The sequence below is a fragment of the Acinonyx jubatus genome, chromosome B2 (assembly GCF_027475565.1).
Source record: "Acinonyx jubatus isolate Ajub_Pintada_27869175 chromosome B2, VMU_Ajub_asm_v1.0, whole genome shotgun sequence".
NCBI lineage: Eukaryota > Metazoa > Chordata > Mammalia > Carnivora > Felidae > Acinonyx > Acinonyx jubatus.
In genome coordinates, this window is record NC_069385.1 from 119917209 (window position 1) to 119935392 (window position 18184).

Sequence of the window (18184 nt, forward strand, 5' to 3'; positions counted from 1 at the left end):
GGGTCACGGTCCCAGGGGCCAACAGAACATATGTGCATCCCATAGGGCAGGGAAGGTTTCCTGGGACAGTGTTGTTGGGGGGAGGTCAATGGGTCTGGGGGAGGGGAAGGCCCTGCACCAGGGTTGAACCTGCTCTGCCCAGAAGTCCATCCAGGATTCCAGATATTTCTGCAGGCTTCCACCAAGCTCTCCCTGCACATAGGCTGAGGCAGCCTGGTTTGAAAGCCATCTGCATCGTGATTTCCTTAGCCAAGGTCTGCGGCGAGGACCAGGGAACTGGCCATCCATGGGTCTTTGGGTCATAGGGGAGGAAAGAGCTCCCATCACAGCGGAAATGACCGAAGCTCCTTGGTGCTGTTGTTCTCTCGGATCTCCCAACCCCAGATCTCCTGGAGTGAATAGGAGCCTGCCCCCAGCCAGCAGTGACAAAATCCCATCCAGTGTTCCTCTGCCTTCCCCTGACCAGTGACAGATTCTCACCAGAGGGGCCCCTCCCTGCTCTCCTCCACATCTTCCCTGTGCTGGGTGAGGGACGACCACCCCCGGCTGAAGTCTACAGACCCTCAGTCTTCACACCACTCCTGGCAAATCCAGTGGAAAGAGACAGGTCGCTGCTCTTGGCCTGGAACTTCCTCAGGAAAGGCTTCCCATCACCCTTGCCCCCACCCTGCACTCACCTCCTTTCTGGGCCTACAGGGCCACAGTGTCTGCCAGAATCTTTGTGAGGCTCTTCTCTCTCTCAAGTCCTTGGTCTCTGTGTCCCATGTCTTAGGTCCCAGGACTGCCTTACCCACAGTCCCTGTGCCCCTGCCATGTGTATGTCACGTCATCATGCAGGAGGGCCGGGCCCTCCGAGCGTCCCACTGGGAAAAATCTCCAATGTACAGATCCATCCTGGGACAGCACCGTGAGGTTATAACGAAGACTGAGGGATCCTGGCAAGGAGGAGACTGCAAATGAAACTGCCTCCTGGAAGTAACTGTTCATCAAATATTTCTCAGTAAAGCTCTGCTGAACGGAGCTGCTTGAAGTCTTGAGGGTGCAGAAAATGCACATGTACAAGGGACAGGAAGGAGGCTTTCCAGTACAGGAAGATAGGCAAGGGGCCTGAAGGAGAGGGAAGAAGGAATGGCAGTGGGGGCGGGGCGGGGGGGAGATGTGCAAACATGCAGGACAGGAGCCAGGACAGGGAGACACGGGCTCCTGTAGGTGGTGTGGGTTGGAAGTCAAGGCAGACGTTGGCCTGCAGGGAGCAAGGGACGGACAGGAAGGCCATGCTGAAGGAGAGGTTTTGTCAGCAGGGAAGGAAGGGCAGTCAGGGGTGGGGGCGGGGGGACAAGGCTGAGGGATGTTTGGCCAGAGCTGCCATGGTGCACAGGTGGGTGCTGGTGGGGTCCAGAGCCAGGGGCTGCTTCCTGTGGTGAAGACTCATCAGGAATGAGGTGGGGCCCCGGGGTAGGGGGGCAATGAGTGGGCTGTAGAGTGGATTGTGACCACAGGGAGTTTAGAGTAGCCCAGTGCCCTGGGAGAGGGGGGGAAGGTGTGGGCCTAGGCCCAGAGTGGAAGCGCGGCAGGATGAGGCCCCCAGGTGAGGAATGGGATGGACCTGCCAGTGTCCCTGGGGAGAGGCAGTCAGAGGGTCTCTGAAAGACAGGACAGTGAGCCCAAGGGTAGTCTATATTAGAAAGGAGGGGCAGTGGAAGAGAAAATAGACCCGACATGCCCCAGTGCATACCTTGGGGAAGGACCTGCATGGTGGGGGTGCTTCTGGGAGGAGGGCAGGTCATATCTCCAAGGAGAGTTAAGGGGAGACTTCCAAACCAGGACAGGCAGGCTGGGAGAAGGTTGGCTGTGGGGAAAGTCTGGTGCTGACCACGTGGCTAGACAACCAGTTTGGAGACCAGATGTCAGGAGTGGGGCCCACTGAGGTCATGGAACCAAAGGATGGGGTTAGGGCCAAGGATAAGGGCAATGGACCTCAAGCAGTTTTCTGGTTGGTGGGGGAGAGGGGAAGGCAGGAGCCAGCAGGGGAGGCTAGTGCTGAGGTCTGGGAAGGGGGGACTGAATGTCCCAGAACAAACTTGAATCAGAGGCTGACAGGAGAGGAGGGGACTTGGGCTAGGATCCAGGAGGAGTGGGTGCTGATGGCAGGGCCCCATGGGAGGAGGTCCTGAGACAGGAGAGCTTGGTGAGGGCCCAGCATGTGGGCAAGGGACCATAGGGGAGGGGTGCAGAGGGACCAGGGAGACTGGGATTCCTGCGCACAAGGAGAGTGGAGGCCACGAGGGAGTGAGGGTGGGATGCAGGAGAGGGGACAGGACAGTGTGGGTGTTGACCCAGGATGAGGAAGGCCAAGAGACTGCACTGGAGGGGAGGGAGGAGGAGGGGCACCAAGACAGGGGACAAGTCTTGACAAAGCTCTGAGCACCATGCCACAGCCTTCCCCGTGGTGATGGCAGGAGGACAGTGGGAGGGAGAGTCTCTGGGCAAAGACTCCTCAGAAAATTAGCATACTACTGGAAGTCTTAGCTTCAGCAATGAGACAACAAAATGACACAAAAGGCATCCAAATTGGCAAGGAAGTACTCAAACTTTCACTCTTCTCAGAAGACATGATACTCTGTATGGAAAACTCGAAAGATTCCACCAAAAAATTGCTAGAACTAACACATGAATTCAGTAAAATAGCAGATTGTCAAATCAATGTACAGAAATCTGTTGCATTTGTATATGCGAATAACGAGGCAGAAATAAAAAGAAACAAAGAATCAATCCTATTTGGGGTTGCACCAAAAACAATAAGATACCTAGGAATAAACCTAACTAAAGAGGAAAAAGTTCTGGACTCTGATAACTATAGAACACTTATGAAAGAAATCAAAGAAGACACAAAGAAATGGAAAAGCATTCCATGCTCATGGATTAGAAGAACAAACATTGTTAAAATGTCTATCCTACCCAAAGCAATCTATACATTTAATCCAATCCCTATCAAAATACCACCAGCATTTTTCACAGAGCTAGGACAAATAATCCTAAAATTTGTATGGAACCACAAAAGACCCCAAATAGCCAAAGAAACTCTGAAAAGCAAAAAACTGGAGGCATCACGATTCCAGATTTCAAGCTGTATTACAAAGCTGTAGTCATCAACACAGTATGGTCCTGGCACAAAAGCAGACACATAGAACAATGGAACAGAATAGAAAATCCAGAAATGGACCCACAACTATATGGTCAACTAAGTTTCGACAAAGGAGGATTGAATATCCAATGGAAAAAAAGTCTCTTTAACAAATGGTGTTGGGAATACTGGACAGCAACAGACAGAGGAATGAAACTACATCCCTTTTCTACAGTATACACAGAAAGAAATTCAAAATGGATGAAAGACCTAAATGTGAGATAGGAAACCATTAACATCCATAAAAACTTCTTCTAGACACAGCGCAAACAAAAGCAAACAGGAGCTACTGGGAGTTCATCAAGATGAAGACCGTTTGCACAGTGAAGGAAACAACCAACAAAACTAAAAGACAATCTAGAGAATGGGAGAAGATATTTGCAAACGACATATTTGGTAAAGGATTAGTTTCAAAAATCGATAAGGAACTTAGCAAACGTCACAACCAAAAATGCAAATAACCCAGTTAAGAAATGGGCAGAAGACATGAATAGATGCTTTTCTAAAAGAGACATCCAGATGGCTAACAGACATGTGAAAATATGTTAACATCAGGAGAAAGAATGAAATCCTGCTATCTGCAACAATGTGGATAGAACTGGAAGGTATTATGCTAAGTGAAATAAGTCATTCAGAGAAAGACAGGTTATCATATGTTTTCACTGTTATGTGGAACTTGAGAAACTTAACAGAAGACCATGGGGGGAGGGAAGGGGAAAATACAGTTACAAACAGAGAGGGAGATAAGCAAACCGGAAGAGACTCTTAAATACAGAGAACAAACTGAGGGTTGCTGCGGGGCGGGGGAGAGGGAAAAATGGGGATGGACATTGAGGAGAGCACTTGTTGGGATGAGCAGTGGATGTTGTATGCAAGTGATGAATCATGGGAATCTACCCCCAAAACCGAGAGCACACTGTATACACTGTATGTGAGCCAAGTCGACAATAAATTATATTAAAAACAAACAAACATGAAAAAAAAAAGAAAATATGCTAACATTTTGCTAAAATGAACAACCCAGGAAACAACAGATTTTGGGGAGCATGTGGAGAAAGGGGAACCCTCTTGCAGTGTTGGTGGGAATGTACTGGTGTAGCCACTCTGGAGAACAGTATGGAGGTTCCTCAGAAAACTGATAATACAAATACCCCATGATCCAGCAATTGCAGTACCAGGTATTTACGCAAAGGGTACAAAAATACTTATTTGTAGGGGTACATGCACCCCAATGTTTATAGCAGCATTATCAACAATAGCTAAACGATGAAGAGAGCCCAAATGTCCATCTACTGATGAATGGATAAAAAAGAGGTGGTATCAGTCGGTTAAGCGGCCAACTTCAGCCAGGTCACGATCTCGCGGTCCGAGAGTTCGAGCCCTGCGTCAGGCTCTGGGCTGATGGCTCAGAGCCTGGAGCCTGTTTCTGATTCTGTGTCTCCCTCTCTCTCTGCCCCTCCCCCGTTCATGCTCTGTCTCTCTCTGTCCCAAAAATAAATAAAAACATTGAAAAAAAAGAAAAGAGGTGGTATACACACACTCACACGCAGACACACACACATATAATGGAATATACATGATTTATCTTCAAGAAATTTCCACGTGCATTTGAAAAGAATGTGTATTCTGTGCATGGCTGGAATGTTCAATAAATGTCAGATTTGTACTATTGGTTTATAGTACGGCTCAAATCTTCTTTATGTTTATTGATCTCTGCATAGATGTTCTATCCATTATGGAAAGTGATATATTGCAGTTTCTGACTATTACTGTCATATTATCTGTTTCTCAATTTCTGTCTGTTTTGTTTTCATGTATTTGGCGCTGAGGTGACAATATATTCAGGATAATTTGACCCTTTTATCATTATAAAGTGATGCTGTTTATCTTTACTAGCATTTTTTCTTTATGTCATATACATTATTATGTATATTTATATACATAATATACAATATTATGTATTATTATGTATTATGTGTATGTATGTTATTCACATAACATATATTTATATATTTATATAATATCCTGGTCATGTTCTATTTTATCTTAGGAGTGCAATATTGAAGTTTTATGACCTTCTTTTTACTACCTATTCTTTCTCAAGTTACTCAATCAAGTCTTTTTCCCGTTTGTAGTTTACATTTCATGCTGCAAGTTTCTCTTTTTCTTTTTTTTTTTTTTTCAACGTTTATTTATTTTTAGGACAGAGAGAGACAGAGCATGAACAGGGGAGGGGCAGAGAGAGAGGGAGACACAGAATCAGAAACAGGCTCCAGGCTCTGAGCCATCAGCCCAGAGCCCGACGCGGGGCTCTAACTCACGGACCGCGAGATCGTGACCTGGCTGAAGTCAGACGCTTAACCGACTGCGCCACCCAGGCGCCCCAAGTTTCTCTTTTTCTTTGTGCAATTCTTTGTGTAAATTTTTGACACATAGGTTAAATGTAGATTTCTCTAGAGAAATTTGTTTCTTTCTTATAAACTTGAGTCAATATCAATCCAGGACAATAATAAACTGAACTAATGACTAGAAGGTATTTTGGCCCCAAATAAACGCAAATTTGGACTACAAATCACAGAAGTGTTAGTCTGTGATTGGAAATTCTTTGAAGTAGCTGTTTGCTCACTTAGTGCTAGCTCCAAGAAAACCTCCTTAGAATAATATCTTCTTGTTCTTGAAGACAGAGTCGAGTCAATCTGATTCGTGTCACCCTTTCCTGAGGATATGAATCTATGAATCTTAGGTTCCCATACTTTCAGGGAGGGATGTTTCTCATGAAATAGAATGAGCTCTGGGCATTATTTCTTGTCTATGAAGTTCATGAGCCTGAGAAGCAAGCAAAGATTTTCTAGATTTGAAATACACCATAAGTATCAGAGCAGCCATCATCCCTGGCTTTTTGCCTATTATTATATTTTGGCCTAAATGATTATTATTCTCCTGATTTTTCTTGTGGGTGAAATATATACAATATATAATATATATTTTATACATATTATTGTATACATCTATGTATAAATCATGATTAGTTGTTTTTATTGGAAGAGGCAGTCTTAAAACTTAGTCTACTGTGTTACTGGAAGAGGATCCCCATTCACAATTGTTTCATTTCTGCGATTTATCCAGCACCACACAAGGTGGTAGAATACAAGTCTACCTAAACCAATGGTGATCTGTGTCTTCTGTGAGCCAGCGCTGGTCTGTGAATGTGCATCAGCCCACAACAGATAGAGACAGAAATGAAAGTGAAACCTTATCCTGTCTCAGACTGGCAATCAAGACAAAAATAAGCCTGTATATCGTCATTGGATCTGCTAAAACCAGTTTGATTACTAGCTGTTCGTGGACCAGACGTGGAGGAGCATAATGTCTAACCTGGAATGATTTTGCAGACTTTTGTGAGGGTCACATAAAACCTGGTAAATTTTGGACACTCTGCCCAGAAATACGGGCATGTACAAAAAATATGAAGTGTTACTGTATGTATGAGGATTATTTGAAGTGTTACAGATCTGGGTTACTTAATCCTAAGAAGAGACAAAGGCTGGAGAAGACATTTTGAACAATCACTTCATCACCTGACAGTGCTACTCCACTTACCTGTGAGTACAACTGGAGTAGACAAAAGCTGGATCCCATAACAACTATCAAGGGGAAAAGTTGGAAGACGCTGTATTTAGTCACTCCTTCCTCCAATCTGACCTGAGTGCCTACAATGTATCATATCAAGTTGTAGTCTCAAATCACTGCTCCAAATGTTGCAATTTGTCATTCTTTTTCCATTCCTGGCCCCCCCCCCCCCCCCCCCGGTTTCCATGCCCAGGACTAGTATCCTCTTCCCATAGGAAAAATTTCCACATTTAAAAATGTTGACGGAGGGCAGAGACCATGGAGAGGAGAACCCACTTTGCCAAACAGCCTTGCATTGGACGTGGCATGAAACTTCACAGTCACGTGACCACCTGCCAGAATCTCTCTCAGGACATGGGACAGATAGGCTGGGACCACACTACATGGCATTTGGCACCGGTGTTTGAGTGACAGTGGTGTCATGCAGTTGCAAGGGGCAGCAGCAACAGCAGTCTCAGCCTCCGGATCCAGTGTCCTATGTCAGGGGACTGTGTTGCGAGGGTGGCATCTATACCCAGGAGCAGGGCCCTGGCTATATGTGAGCCTCCCCCTCGGGTCCATTGTGGATTCTGTTCCTGTCTGTGTAGACTCAAGCCTGGTTTGTGACTTTCCTTGAAATAGAACAAGGCCCCACATTCTCTTTCTCTCATCACAGTCTGTAACTGTGCACATGTATCACAAAGAGGGAGAAGTTGATGTAGGGAATAGCGTTAGAGAGCCTGATTTCAGACTTTTTTTTCACCAGTTTTACTGAGATATAACTGACATACACCATTGTGTCAGTTTAAGGCTACAGTTTCTTGACTTGATACGTTTCTATGCTGCAAAATGCTTACAACCAGAACATTACCCTAGACCTGCAACTTGTCGCATAGTTACCATTTCCTTTTGTGTGGTACAAACATTTAAGATCTACACTCTTGTTATCTCAGAGATTTTATGTTGAGCTGATAACCACTTCCTCAATCTGCCACCTGGCTCTGCCCCCTGGGAGAGAAAATATGTATGTCCCAGCAGGTCTTGCATTTTTCTTCCTAGAAAAAACAACTTTTAAATGTGGATGTAAGACCCCTTCCCACAATGAGGGCTCTCATCAGTGACTTCACTGCAACTCGATCTGGTGGAACCCCAGGATTGCTTATGGGTTCATTACAAAACACTCAGACCTCTCTCCACATACCCTGTTAGAGTGTTGAGCGTGGACCCAGGAATCACTACTTAATAAGCCCCACAGGAGAGGCTGAGGCACAGCCACGTGGGATCCTGCTTTATGTGCTTGCTGCTCAGTGTGTGATCTGAAGACCAGAAGCATCACCAACCTTGTTATAAACCCAGAATCTCACGCTCTACTCCAGACTGTCTAGCTCTTCCTAAGTCCAGGAAATTTCTGTGCACACTGAAGGTTGGTTACCCTGGCCTATGTGCCTTCTAGGTGCAGAACCAGAACTGTTCAGTATGTGCGTGTGCTCTGATCAGCTTGCTTAGCAATGAGGAGTCCAGGGTTTGGTCCTGTTCCTTTCTCTTCTATGGCCATCAACTCCTTGGTGACCTGATCTATGCTGAAGGCTCTAAACATCATTTATATGATGTCACCTCCCACATCTGTTTCTTCAACCTAGATATTTCTCCCACCCTGCACTCTATCTCCAGCTGGAACTTCGCTTGTATTTCTAATAATTTCAGATTTGACATTCCTAAATTGAGTGCCTGTGATGAAGCTTCCCCAAAAGTCCTACTTCCAAAATCTTCCTTGTCTCATTGGAAGACACCCCCCCTTTCTTCTTGCAGTCTGAAGTATTGGATGCTGTCCTCGATTCCTCCTTCTCACAACCCAGAAGTCATACATTAGGACATGCTGCAAAGTTCATCTTTAAATGTATCCAGAACACACACACACACACACACACACACGCACACACACACCAAAAGTACAGTCACTTCCTGTTATTTTCTCTCCTCAAACCCCTAAATAAATCCAACATCCCCCCTCCTGGAAACTGCACTGGCTTCCTACACTTTCCCTACTGGTCTCCCGCCCTTCACCTCTCGATTCTGCACAGCAGCAAACATGCTGCTAAGACAAGTAGTACGACGTGAACCATCTGATCTAAACCATCCGGTGACTCCACATGTCACTCAGAGAAAACTCAAAAGCCTTCTAATCCTAAAGCCTAGATATCTGAGCGCATTTCCCATGCTCTCTGCTCCAGCCACAGTGGCCTCTCACCCTTCCTTGAACAAGGACACGCTCCTGCCCTGGTGTGTGTGCCTGGAAGTTCCCCTGCCTGGAAAGAATTCCTTGAGACATGCTCTTCAACAACTCCTTGTGTCCCACCCATCTCTCAGAGGTCAGCTTCCCAGTGAGGCTCACACTTACTACCATAGTAAAGTAGCCACCTTCCCTGTCCCCGCACAGGTAACTCTCTGGGTCACCTTCCTCAAAGCACCTACCAATTTCCAATTTAAACACTTCCCTTATTTACCACATTTGTACAATATACAGTTGACTCTGAATTACACTGGTTTGACATGTGCACATCCACCGATCTGTGGACTTTTATACAATAAGTGCTGTCAATGCAGTTTCTTTTATGTTTTCTTACTATTTTCTCCACCTTAATTTATTGTAAGAATACATGTACATATCCATGTAACGTACAAAACATGTGTTGAATGACTGTTCCTGTTTTCAGTAAGGCTTCTTATCAACAATATGTTATTAGTGGTAGTATTTAAGTTTCAGGGGAGTCAAAGGTTATACTTGGATTTCTGACTGCTCAATGGGGTCATTGCCCTCAGTCCCCAAATTGATCCAGGGTCAAGTAGAGTCTGTCCCTCACCCCTAGGACATATTCTCCACAAGACCAGCACGTTTGCCTCTTTTTACTTACTGAGGTGCTTAGATGAAAAAATAGCAGGTCCTGCACGTGGCACACGACATTATCAGTGGAACAAGTGGTCAGCGCAGAGGACCTCTGTCTTCTGGATGAGCCTCAGGCACAGCCAGTCTGTGGCAGCTCCCGCAGAAAAGTGCTCCCACCTCACCATCAGTGCAGCCTCTACTTTCCCCCAGGGGTGCTCCCCACTCTCTCTGCTCAGCTTCCCCCTCCCACAGCATTACCCCTGCACAGCACAGCACACAGTTACATTCCTGTCTTTAGAATCACTGTATTTATGCTCTATGAGGCCGTTGCTCCAACCAAATAGAAATCTACATTAGACCCTGCTTTATAAATCCATGAACGTGGATGGGAGCCACACCAGCATCACTAGAACTAAGGGCAGGGAGAGGGCATAGAGAGGCAGGGAAGGTAGAAACTAACTGAAGCGTAGTAACGATGAGAAACTCTCAGACTCCTCCTACCTCCAGAATCTAAAGAATAATCCAGAAGACAGCTCGAGAGGAAGGGGAAGATTGGATGAATCTGAAAATTCATGTCTCCAAACCCCAGAGACCCCTGTGTGCAGGGGCCACCTAGGCCTGTGGGAACAACAGCCCAAAGGACTCCTGGTGCTGTAACCACCGGGGTGATCCGGGGAGAATGAGACAGGAACTCGGACACGAGAGCAAGAACAGGCCTGATGCATCACAGACACAAGGGAACAAAACCCCAAAAGATGGGCCTGAGGTCACAACCCAGGATGGAGCCTGGGCTGACCCAGTCACAGGAAGCTCTGGCTCTACAAGGTCCTGGTGACAGGTGACGTCCACATCCCTGTGGTCATGGTCCTGGTGAGACAAGGTTCCACAGAAGGGACAAGGACAAGGAGCAGAGACATGACCCAGCTGAGGAGGGAGCATGACACACCAAGGATGCACTGAGCACCGACTGGACCCAACCCTGTCCCCGCTCGGCTCCTCCAGCCCTCTCCTGTCCCCACCTGCAACAGACACGGCACAGGAAATATGCAGGTTCTGGAAGGTTCTCAGGGCTTTCATTTATTTTCTGTTCCAACCATACAAATCCTCTCTTTTATTATCTCATCATGCCCACATACCAAGAATTACAAAACACAAATTCTTATCAGGATTCTCATTTTCAGTAGGGAAGTAAGGCGTCAGTACTCAGCCCAACATGAAGGAAAGACAGGAATGGAGACAGAACACGAATCAGTATGGGAGGGGTCATGGTGAGCATGGGGGCCAGTCCTCTGTGTCCTCACGATATGCTAATAGGAATGCAGACACATTGTGACACCATCTGCAGGAAGTCAGAGGATCTCGATGTCACCAAGTGGGAGCATGAACAGATCCTGCATCGCTCAGTGCACCACAGGCAGTGGGTCTCACACTGTAAAAAAAATTATCATGAACACATTTAGGTCAGTCACATAAGTGCCACATTTCAACAGCCCCCCTCATGCTCAAAGTGTCCCTAGTGCCCCCAATCCTTCCCACTTCACCCTCCAGAGTCTTACCTTTAAGAGCCATGAGAGAGGAATCAGAGCCCTGGGTACTGTCATCGCCTGGGGTAGAACAAACAGGACATGATCAGAGTCACAGGAGTTGAGACTAAGGAGCAGCTATTGGGGGTGGGGGCGTGAGCTCCCCAAGGGGTCCTGTCTACATTATCCCAGGTTTCAGGGATCATTTCCTCAATACTTACATGCAGCATGAGAGTAGCTTGGTCCTTTTCCTCCTGTGGAATAAAATACCATTTTAGACACCTGGGACAACTGGGCCATGTGATCCTAGAGCAACCTCCTAATCCTTGTTCACAATGAAGTTTCCAGAATTCTGACTGAAGACCCAGGACAAGATTGGATACATGAAGAAACAGGTGTGTGTGGGGAGGGTGGGGTGGGTCACAGGACCACCTGACTTGCTGGAGGTCAGACCTCAGCAGGGACCTTCCTCTCTGTCCTGTCACTGCTGGGAATCAGGTCCCTGTCACCAGAATTACCAAGTGAAAATCTGTTCTTCATTTTCACAAGTGCTTTGCTACAGAGTGATTGTTAGTAACAGCTCCAGAGTGGGCAGGTCCATGTGTGTGGATGGAACTTCCCAGGAACCAGGCAGGACGATGTGCTACCTAGGAAAACCCCCAGTGGGACAAGTGAACTCAGATCCCCCCACTCTGTTCCTACCTGAAAACTTCTTCCTCCAGATCACAGCTCCAACCACCACAGTGACCACAAGGACAGCCACACCAGCAATGATGCCCAGAATGGTGATGAAGGGCAGAGACGATGGCTCTGGAAAGGGATGGAAGGTGAGGGGCCCAGACCTCCAGCTTCAGTCCTGACTCTGAAATTTCCAGAAGGGCCCTGCTTTCCCTGACACGGGGCTCTACCCCAAACCCTCCTTACCCCATCTCAGGGTGATGGGCTCGGGCAGCCCCTCGTGCTGCACATGGCACGTGTATCTCTGCTCCTCTCCAGAAGACACCACCACAGCCGCCCACTTCTGGAAGGTCCCATCTCCCGCAGGCCTGGTCTCCACAAGCTCTGTGTCCTGGGTGTGGTCCTGCCCATCACGCTGCCAGGTCAGGGTGATCTCCGCAGGGTAGAAGCCCAGGGCCCAGCACCTCAGGGTCACCTCACGGTCAGAGATGGGGTGGCGGGTCACCCTTGTGTTGGGAGATTCTGAGGAAGAAGAAACAGAGAAACCACACTGTGGTTTAGCTTTATGGGCCACTAAAACTGCATCCACGTGACCATCCTGAGGTGGACAGGACCACTGGTCTGGATGGAAGAAGCACAAAACCCAGAGAGCAGTCTAGCCTTTGGGATCTCCTGATCCTTGTTAAGTTCTGGAATCAGGGAGAGAACCCAGGTAGGAGGCTGCAGGTCCAAGGGGGGAACACACTGTGGTCCTGAGTGTGGTGGAGGGTGAGTGACTCAGAAAACCCCGAGTCAGATCTCCAAATATGTTCCCAGATGGAGACAAGGCCTTGAGAGGGAAGGTCAGGGTTCACAAGGTGGCTGCCAGGGTCAGAGGGAACTGCTGATGGGTTATTTCAGGGATGTCTCAACCTGCACCCCAGGGAGAGACTGGATTCCTGTCTCTCTTTTAGAGAAAAGCACCCTCAAGGTGAGTCAGTCTCTAGTAGGCAGATGAACTCCGAGGCGGATGTCCCTCTTCCCACCCGTGGGAGGGGTCATGACACTGAGTCCATTTTCCCTTCCTCGTGGGCAGCCAGCCCCAGGGGAGGGGAGATCGAGGAGGCCCCGCGGTCCCAGTACCTGCGCGCAGCAGCGTCTCCTTCCCGTTTTCCAGGTACTTGAGGAGCCACTCCACGCACGTGCCCTCCAGGTAGTTCCTGATGTCTTCGGCCACACAGGCCTCCTCCCACTTGCGGCGGGTGATCTGCGCCGCGGTGTCCGCTGCGGTCCAGGAGCGCAGGTCCTTGTTCAGGGAGATGTAATCCTTGCCGTCATAGGACACCTGACTGTACCCGCGGAGGAGGCGTCCATCAGGCCCGATGTCACAGCCATAAGTCCACTGGATGCTGTGTGACCCTGTCCCCGCCCCGCCCCCAGAGCAGCAGTGATTAAGGTGAAACCGAAAGTAAACCCGCCTAAAAGCTCCCTCGGGCTCTTCCAGGGTCGTGGGACGAGGGTCGCGGCCTCGGGGCAGCGCTCTGACCCGGAGACTCGGGGCGACCCCGGCCCGTCCTTGGGGTTGGGGGTCGTGACCTGGACCCGGGCCCGCGTCGCTCACCGGACTCGCTCTGGTTGTAGTAGCGGAGCATCGTGTTCAGGTCCACTCGGGAATTCTGTGCGTTGTTCTTCTCGTTCCGCGTGTTCCGGTCCCAATACTCCGGCCCCTCCAGCTCCACCCACGGGGCCCGCGGCTCATACCTCGGATTCGGGGCGTCGGTGTCGAACCGCACGAACTGCGTGTCGTCCACGTAGCCCACGGAGATGAAGCGGGGCTCCCCGAGGCCGGGCCGGGACACGATGGTATCGAAATACCTCAGGGAGTGGGAGCCTGCGGGCGCGGAGGGGCTGAGACCCCGCCCGACCCTCCTCCCCGCGCGGGGCCCGGGTCCCAGGGGAGGCGGCCAGGAGGGCAGGGAGAGGGGGACCCGAGTTGGGGAGAGCAGGGCGGAGTCTGGGAGGGACGGGGGAAGGCAGGCCGGGGCGGGGCGGGAGGCGGTGGGGGTCTGGGGTTGCGGCGGTGGACAGTTGCCTCCCAGGAGGTTCCGCGTCCCCCCGGGCGGTCTCCTCGCTCCTGCCCCGCAGAGTCCCTTTTCTCCCGACCCCGCACTCACCCGCCCAGGTCTGGGTCACGGCCAGGGCCCCTGACAACAGAAGGAGCAGAGTTGGGGGCATCACGAACCGCATCCTCGGGGTCTGAGGAGAAATGTGAGTCTCAGGAGGCGGGTGCGGAAACTTTATAACCCGGAACCGCGGTGCCCCTGATTGGCTTCTTCGGAAATCGGACACTAATAATAAGAGTGTGAACCGAGGCCGCGTCATCAGTATCCAGGCAGAAGGACCTGACACAGGTTGTGACAGGGAGAAGTGAAACCAGGGCAGATGGGGGCTCCGCAACACTGGGCTTCCCCGCCCCCGACGCAGCCCTGGGGCCAGAGTCCCTGAGAGGCGGGCCTGGGGACCTGGGACTTGGCCTGGACGCCTCACCTACTGCACAGAGCGCTCTTTGTCCCACTGTGTCCCTGAGTCGTGGACCAGGAGCTGCGTGAGTCACTGATTCTCCAGCATTTTGTTCTCAGGACATCTCTCCAGTCTTAGAAATTAGTGGGGCTCCCAGGGAGAATCGTGTGCCTGTGGATTCTATCGATCCTTATTTACCACAGTAGGATTAAAACAGGTTCAAATATTTATTAATTCATGTACAATCACATGAAAACAGAAATATTGTTTGTGTGGAAAGTACCAATGTTCCCAAATAAAAGGGGGACTGAGAATAGTGGTTTTGTTGCATTTCACATTTTTGCAAGTCTCTTTCTTGTCTGTCTCCTTAGAAGACCACTGGATGTTCAGATTTGCTTCTGCATCTCTTGTGCTGTTTTGGCTGAAGTATATGAAAAAATTTATGTCCCTGACCAAATATAGGAGAATAGTATGTGTCATAACCTTTTCAGATAATTATGGGTATTCATGTTTGATACTATATTAAAACTACACAATGTGTACTTTCTCCGAGGTTCTTTGCAAACTGGAACCTGAATCAGTATCATTGACTGTGTCTTTCTCTGTTACATTAACTCCATAGGCCCATATGCACATGGAATGGATCTTGTACTAATCCATGATTGTTTTTCAGTAATGTGTTGTGTGTTGTTTCACTAAGTAATATAAGTGTTCCAGCATTGCTTAGAGTGGAATCAAATTATCAAAAGTCATTTGTTTTGGGGCACCTGGGTGGCTCAGTTGGTTACGCATCTGGCTTCGGCTCAGGTCATGATCTCATGGTCCATGAGTTCAAGTCCCACGTGGCGCTCTGTGCTAACATCTTGGAGCCGGGAGCCTGCTTAGGATTCTGTGTCTCCCTGTCTCTCTGCCCTACCCCTGCTTGCGCTCTGTCTCTCTCTTATCTCAAAAATCAATAAACGTTTAAAAATTTTTTAAAGAAACTCATTTGTTTTAATATTACCACAAATCCCAACAGAAACCTTGGTCAGTACTGAGAAGCTGTCAAGCTTCTGGGTGGGTCACAGGTTAAATGGGATGGGCTCATGGGTGATGGGTTCTAAGGAGGGCACTTGTGATGAACATTGGGTGTTGTATGTAAGTGAAAATCATTCAGTTCTACTCTTGAAACAGATATTAAACTGTATGTTAAATAACGATTTAAATAAAAACTTGAGAAAAACAATACAATGGTAAAAACCAGCGATTGCTCACAGTAACCAGCACAAGATGTTTGGTACTTTGTGGATCATATGGTGCCTTGTTTTTGTCTGTAATTGGACAAAGTTGTGTCATGGTTTTGGAGTCTCCTTTTGTGCTTTTGATGTTCCGTGAGAAGACTGGCTCATGTCCCACAGGAATAATATGGCCCAGTGGTGGCATCAGTCAGCTTCTGACCACACTGAGGCCCAGCTGTCAGTGTCAGACCAGTTCCCGATGTGGGGGCTGCTGTTTATTCTGTCTTCAATTGCATATTTTAAAACACCTACAACCTATCAATAATAATTAAAGAATCAGTGTTTTGGGGAGCCTGGGTGGCTCAGCCGGTTAAGGGTCAGACTCTTGATCTCATGGTTTGTGAGATGGAGCCCTGTCTCAGGCTCTGCACTGACAGTGTGGAGCCTGCTTGGGATTCTCTCTCTTGATCTCTCTGTCTCTGTCTCTGCCCCTCCCCTGCTCATACTCACTCTGTCTCTCTCTGTCTTAAAATAAATAAATAAACTTTACAAAAAATCTGGAAGGACTTTTAAATCCTTAAATAATCCAGTATACATTGGCCTTATGGTTCTTAAATATGTTTATTTCTTCTTGTATCACACCCTGAGGAGAAGCTTTTTCTCAGCTTACGGATTGTGCAATTTTTTCACACTAAAACTATTCCCAGAATTAGAGTAGGTCTTAGGTTTAATATTTCATAAGCAGGAATATTGGTCATGGTCGTTCCAGACCCTAGTTCCAATACTTATCCCTTTGCCATGGAGTACCTCCTTCCTGTCTCCTAACATCTGCCAGATTTGGTTACTGTTCTCTGTATCTCCTCAGAGGCTGATTTGCTCAGGAAAATCTGAAGCAAAGGAGAGAAAGGAAGAGTAATTATATTTAGAGGAAAAAAGGAATCATGTAGCAGGGAATAAGAGGGACTTAGTGGGATTCATGTGGAGGGTGTACCTCCTGAAATCTCCCACTCTGGCACATTGTCACTCTCCTCTCCACACACACCCATGGGCCCACATCCCCATGCTCTCCACACACAGGCAAGATCTTTGTGAAGTCTACACAGCATTGCATTGCCCTGGCCCAGCTCCTGATGGAGCAGAACTTGCCAGCCATAGCCATCCACTGTAGGATGCCCCGGGAGGAGAGGTGAGTGAGAGATGGAAAGATGTCTTGTGTCCTTGGGAGGAAATGAGACCCATGAGATAAAGGTCTGTGAACATGTTTATGATTGTCTTTCTGAGAAACAAACATGTTATGATTGTCTTTTTGGTATCAGTAGTTTAAAGGTCTTCAATAACGAATTCTTGTGGCCAGCAACCTATGTGGCCAAGGCATGGACATTAAGCAGGTGAACTCTGCCATCAACTACCACCGGCCTGGCGATTCCCACACCTACCTGCATTGGGTAAGCTGCACACCCACACAGACATCCCAGTGTCCTCTCCCAGCCCCTGATTTCCTATGTCTTCATACATTACACTCTCGTCCCTCCTTTTGGGTGTCTTCCTACTTTGGGGTCTTCCAGTGCTACCCTCTGTCCCCTTCCAGGAGGCCTGAGCAGGCCAGTTCCCCCAAGGGCTTGGCCATCACATTTGTGTCAAGTGAAAACATCCTCAGTGAGGTGCAGGGTCACACTGAGGGCAGTAGCAGTGAGCTGCCTAATGAGATGGACATTTTCTCCTCCAGTGAGTATTGATCCCATGAAATTGATTCCTCCAACTGTTCAGAGTCTCCTTGTTCCTTAGAGACTTTGTCTTGAACCATGTAGTCCAGAGAATGGTGCCTGATGCCTAATGGGTGCCTGACAAGTTTATGCGTCCCAACCTTGATGCCATGTTGGGATGTTTTGTTCATTTCTATGTCCGGTCCCTTTCCTCTCTCATCCAATTAGTTGTTTTTGCACCCCAGTGTCTCCTCTGACCCCACACCCCACACGAACAGCTGCATGTATAGGGGTCTGTGCTTCTGCCAGTCTCACTTAGCCTTCCCATGCCTTATTGTAACTGCACGTTTTCTCTGCAGTTGCAGCCATGGGAGAGGATGCACCATTTCACAGAGCCTGATGCAGGTCTCACACCCACGAGCCAGGAGATCATACATGACCTGAGCTGAAATCAAGAGTCGGATGCCCAACTGACTTACCTACCCAGGCACCCCTAAGGTCTATACTCCCTAATAAATTTCTTTTAAAAAATATTTTTAACTTTGAAATATAGTTGGAAAACACAATTACATTAGTTTCGGGTGTACAAAAATGGACTCAACTTCTGTACACATTTTCTTTTTTTGAGAGAGAAACAGCCAGAGCAGGGAAGAGAGTCAGGGAGGGATGGAGGGAGGGAGGGAGAGAGAGAGAGAGAGAGAGAATAAGAGAATCTCAAGCAGGCTGATTCCTGCGGGGCTGGATCCCATGGCCCTCGGACCATGAGTGGAGAACCCACTGCCACCCAGGGGACCTTCACCCTCTGTCTACATCATGCTGTGCTCACCAGAGTGTAGCTGCCACCTGTCACCAGACAGTGATGTTACAGTATCACTGATGATATGCCC

At 48.3% G+C, this 18184-nt stretch overlaps 2 protein-coding genes across 3 annotated transcripts in view; one reads left to right on the forward strand and one right to left on the reverse strand.

Annotated features, from left to right (window-relative positions):
• Positions 1-18184, reverse strand: part of LOC106984453 (class I histocompatibility antigen, Gogo-B*0103 alpha chain) — a 218141-nt gene that overhangs the window by 155965 nt on the left and 43992 nt on the right. The window contains exons 2-9 of one of the 3 annotated variants that reach the window (XM_053223387.1): positions 14032-14104; positions 13479-13748; positions 13001-13276; positions 12125-12400; positions 11903-12010; positions 11422-11454; positions 11234-11281; positions 10729-11106 (exon numbers count right to left, since the gene is read on the reverse strand). In XM_053223387.1, the coding sequence (XP_053079362.1) occupies positions 11102-11106; positions 11234-11281; positions 11422-11454; positions 11903-12010; positions 12125-12400; positions 13001-13276; positions 13479-13748; positions 14032-14104 (1089 nt within the window). In that variant the 3' untranslated portion in view covers positions 10729-11101. Of the gene's footprint in view, positions 1-10728; positions 11107-11233; positions 11282-11421; positions 11455-11902; positions 12011-12124; positions 12401-13000; positions 13277-13478; positions 13749-14031; positions 14105-18184 lie in introns of those variants that run through there. The other 2 variants (XM_053223388.1, XM_053223389.1) reach the window with 2 other exon arrangements.
• Positions 1-18184, forward strand: part of LOC106966627 (class I histocompatibility antigen, Gogo-B*0101 alpha chain) — a 388211-nt gene that overhangs the window by 102545 nt on the left and 267482 nt on the right.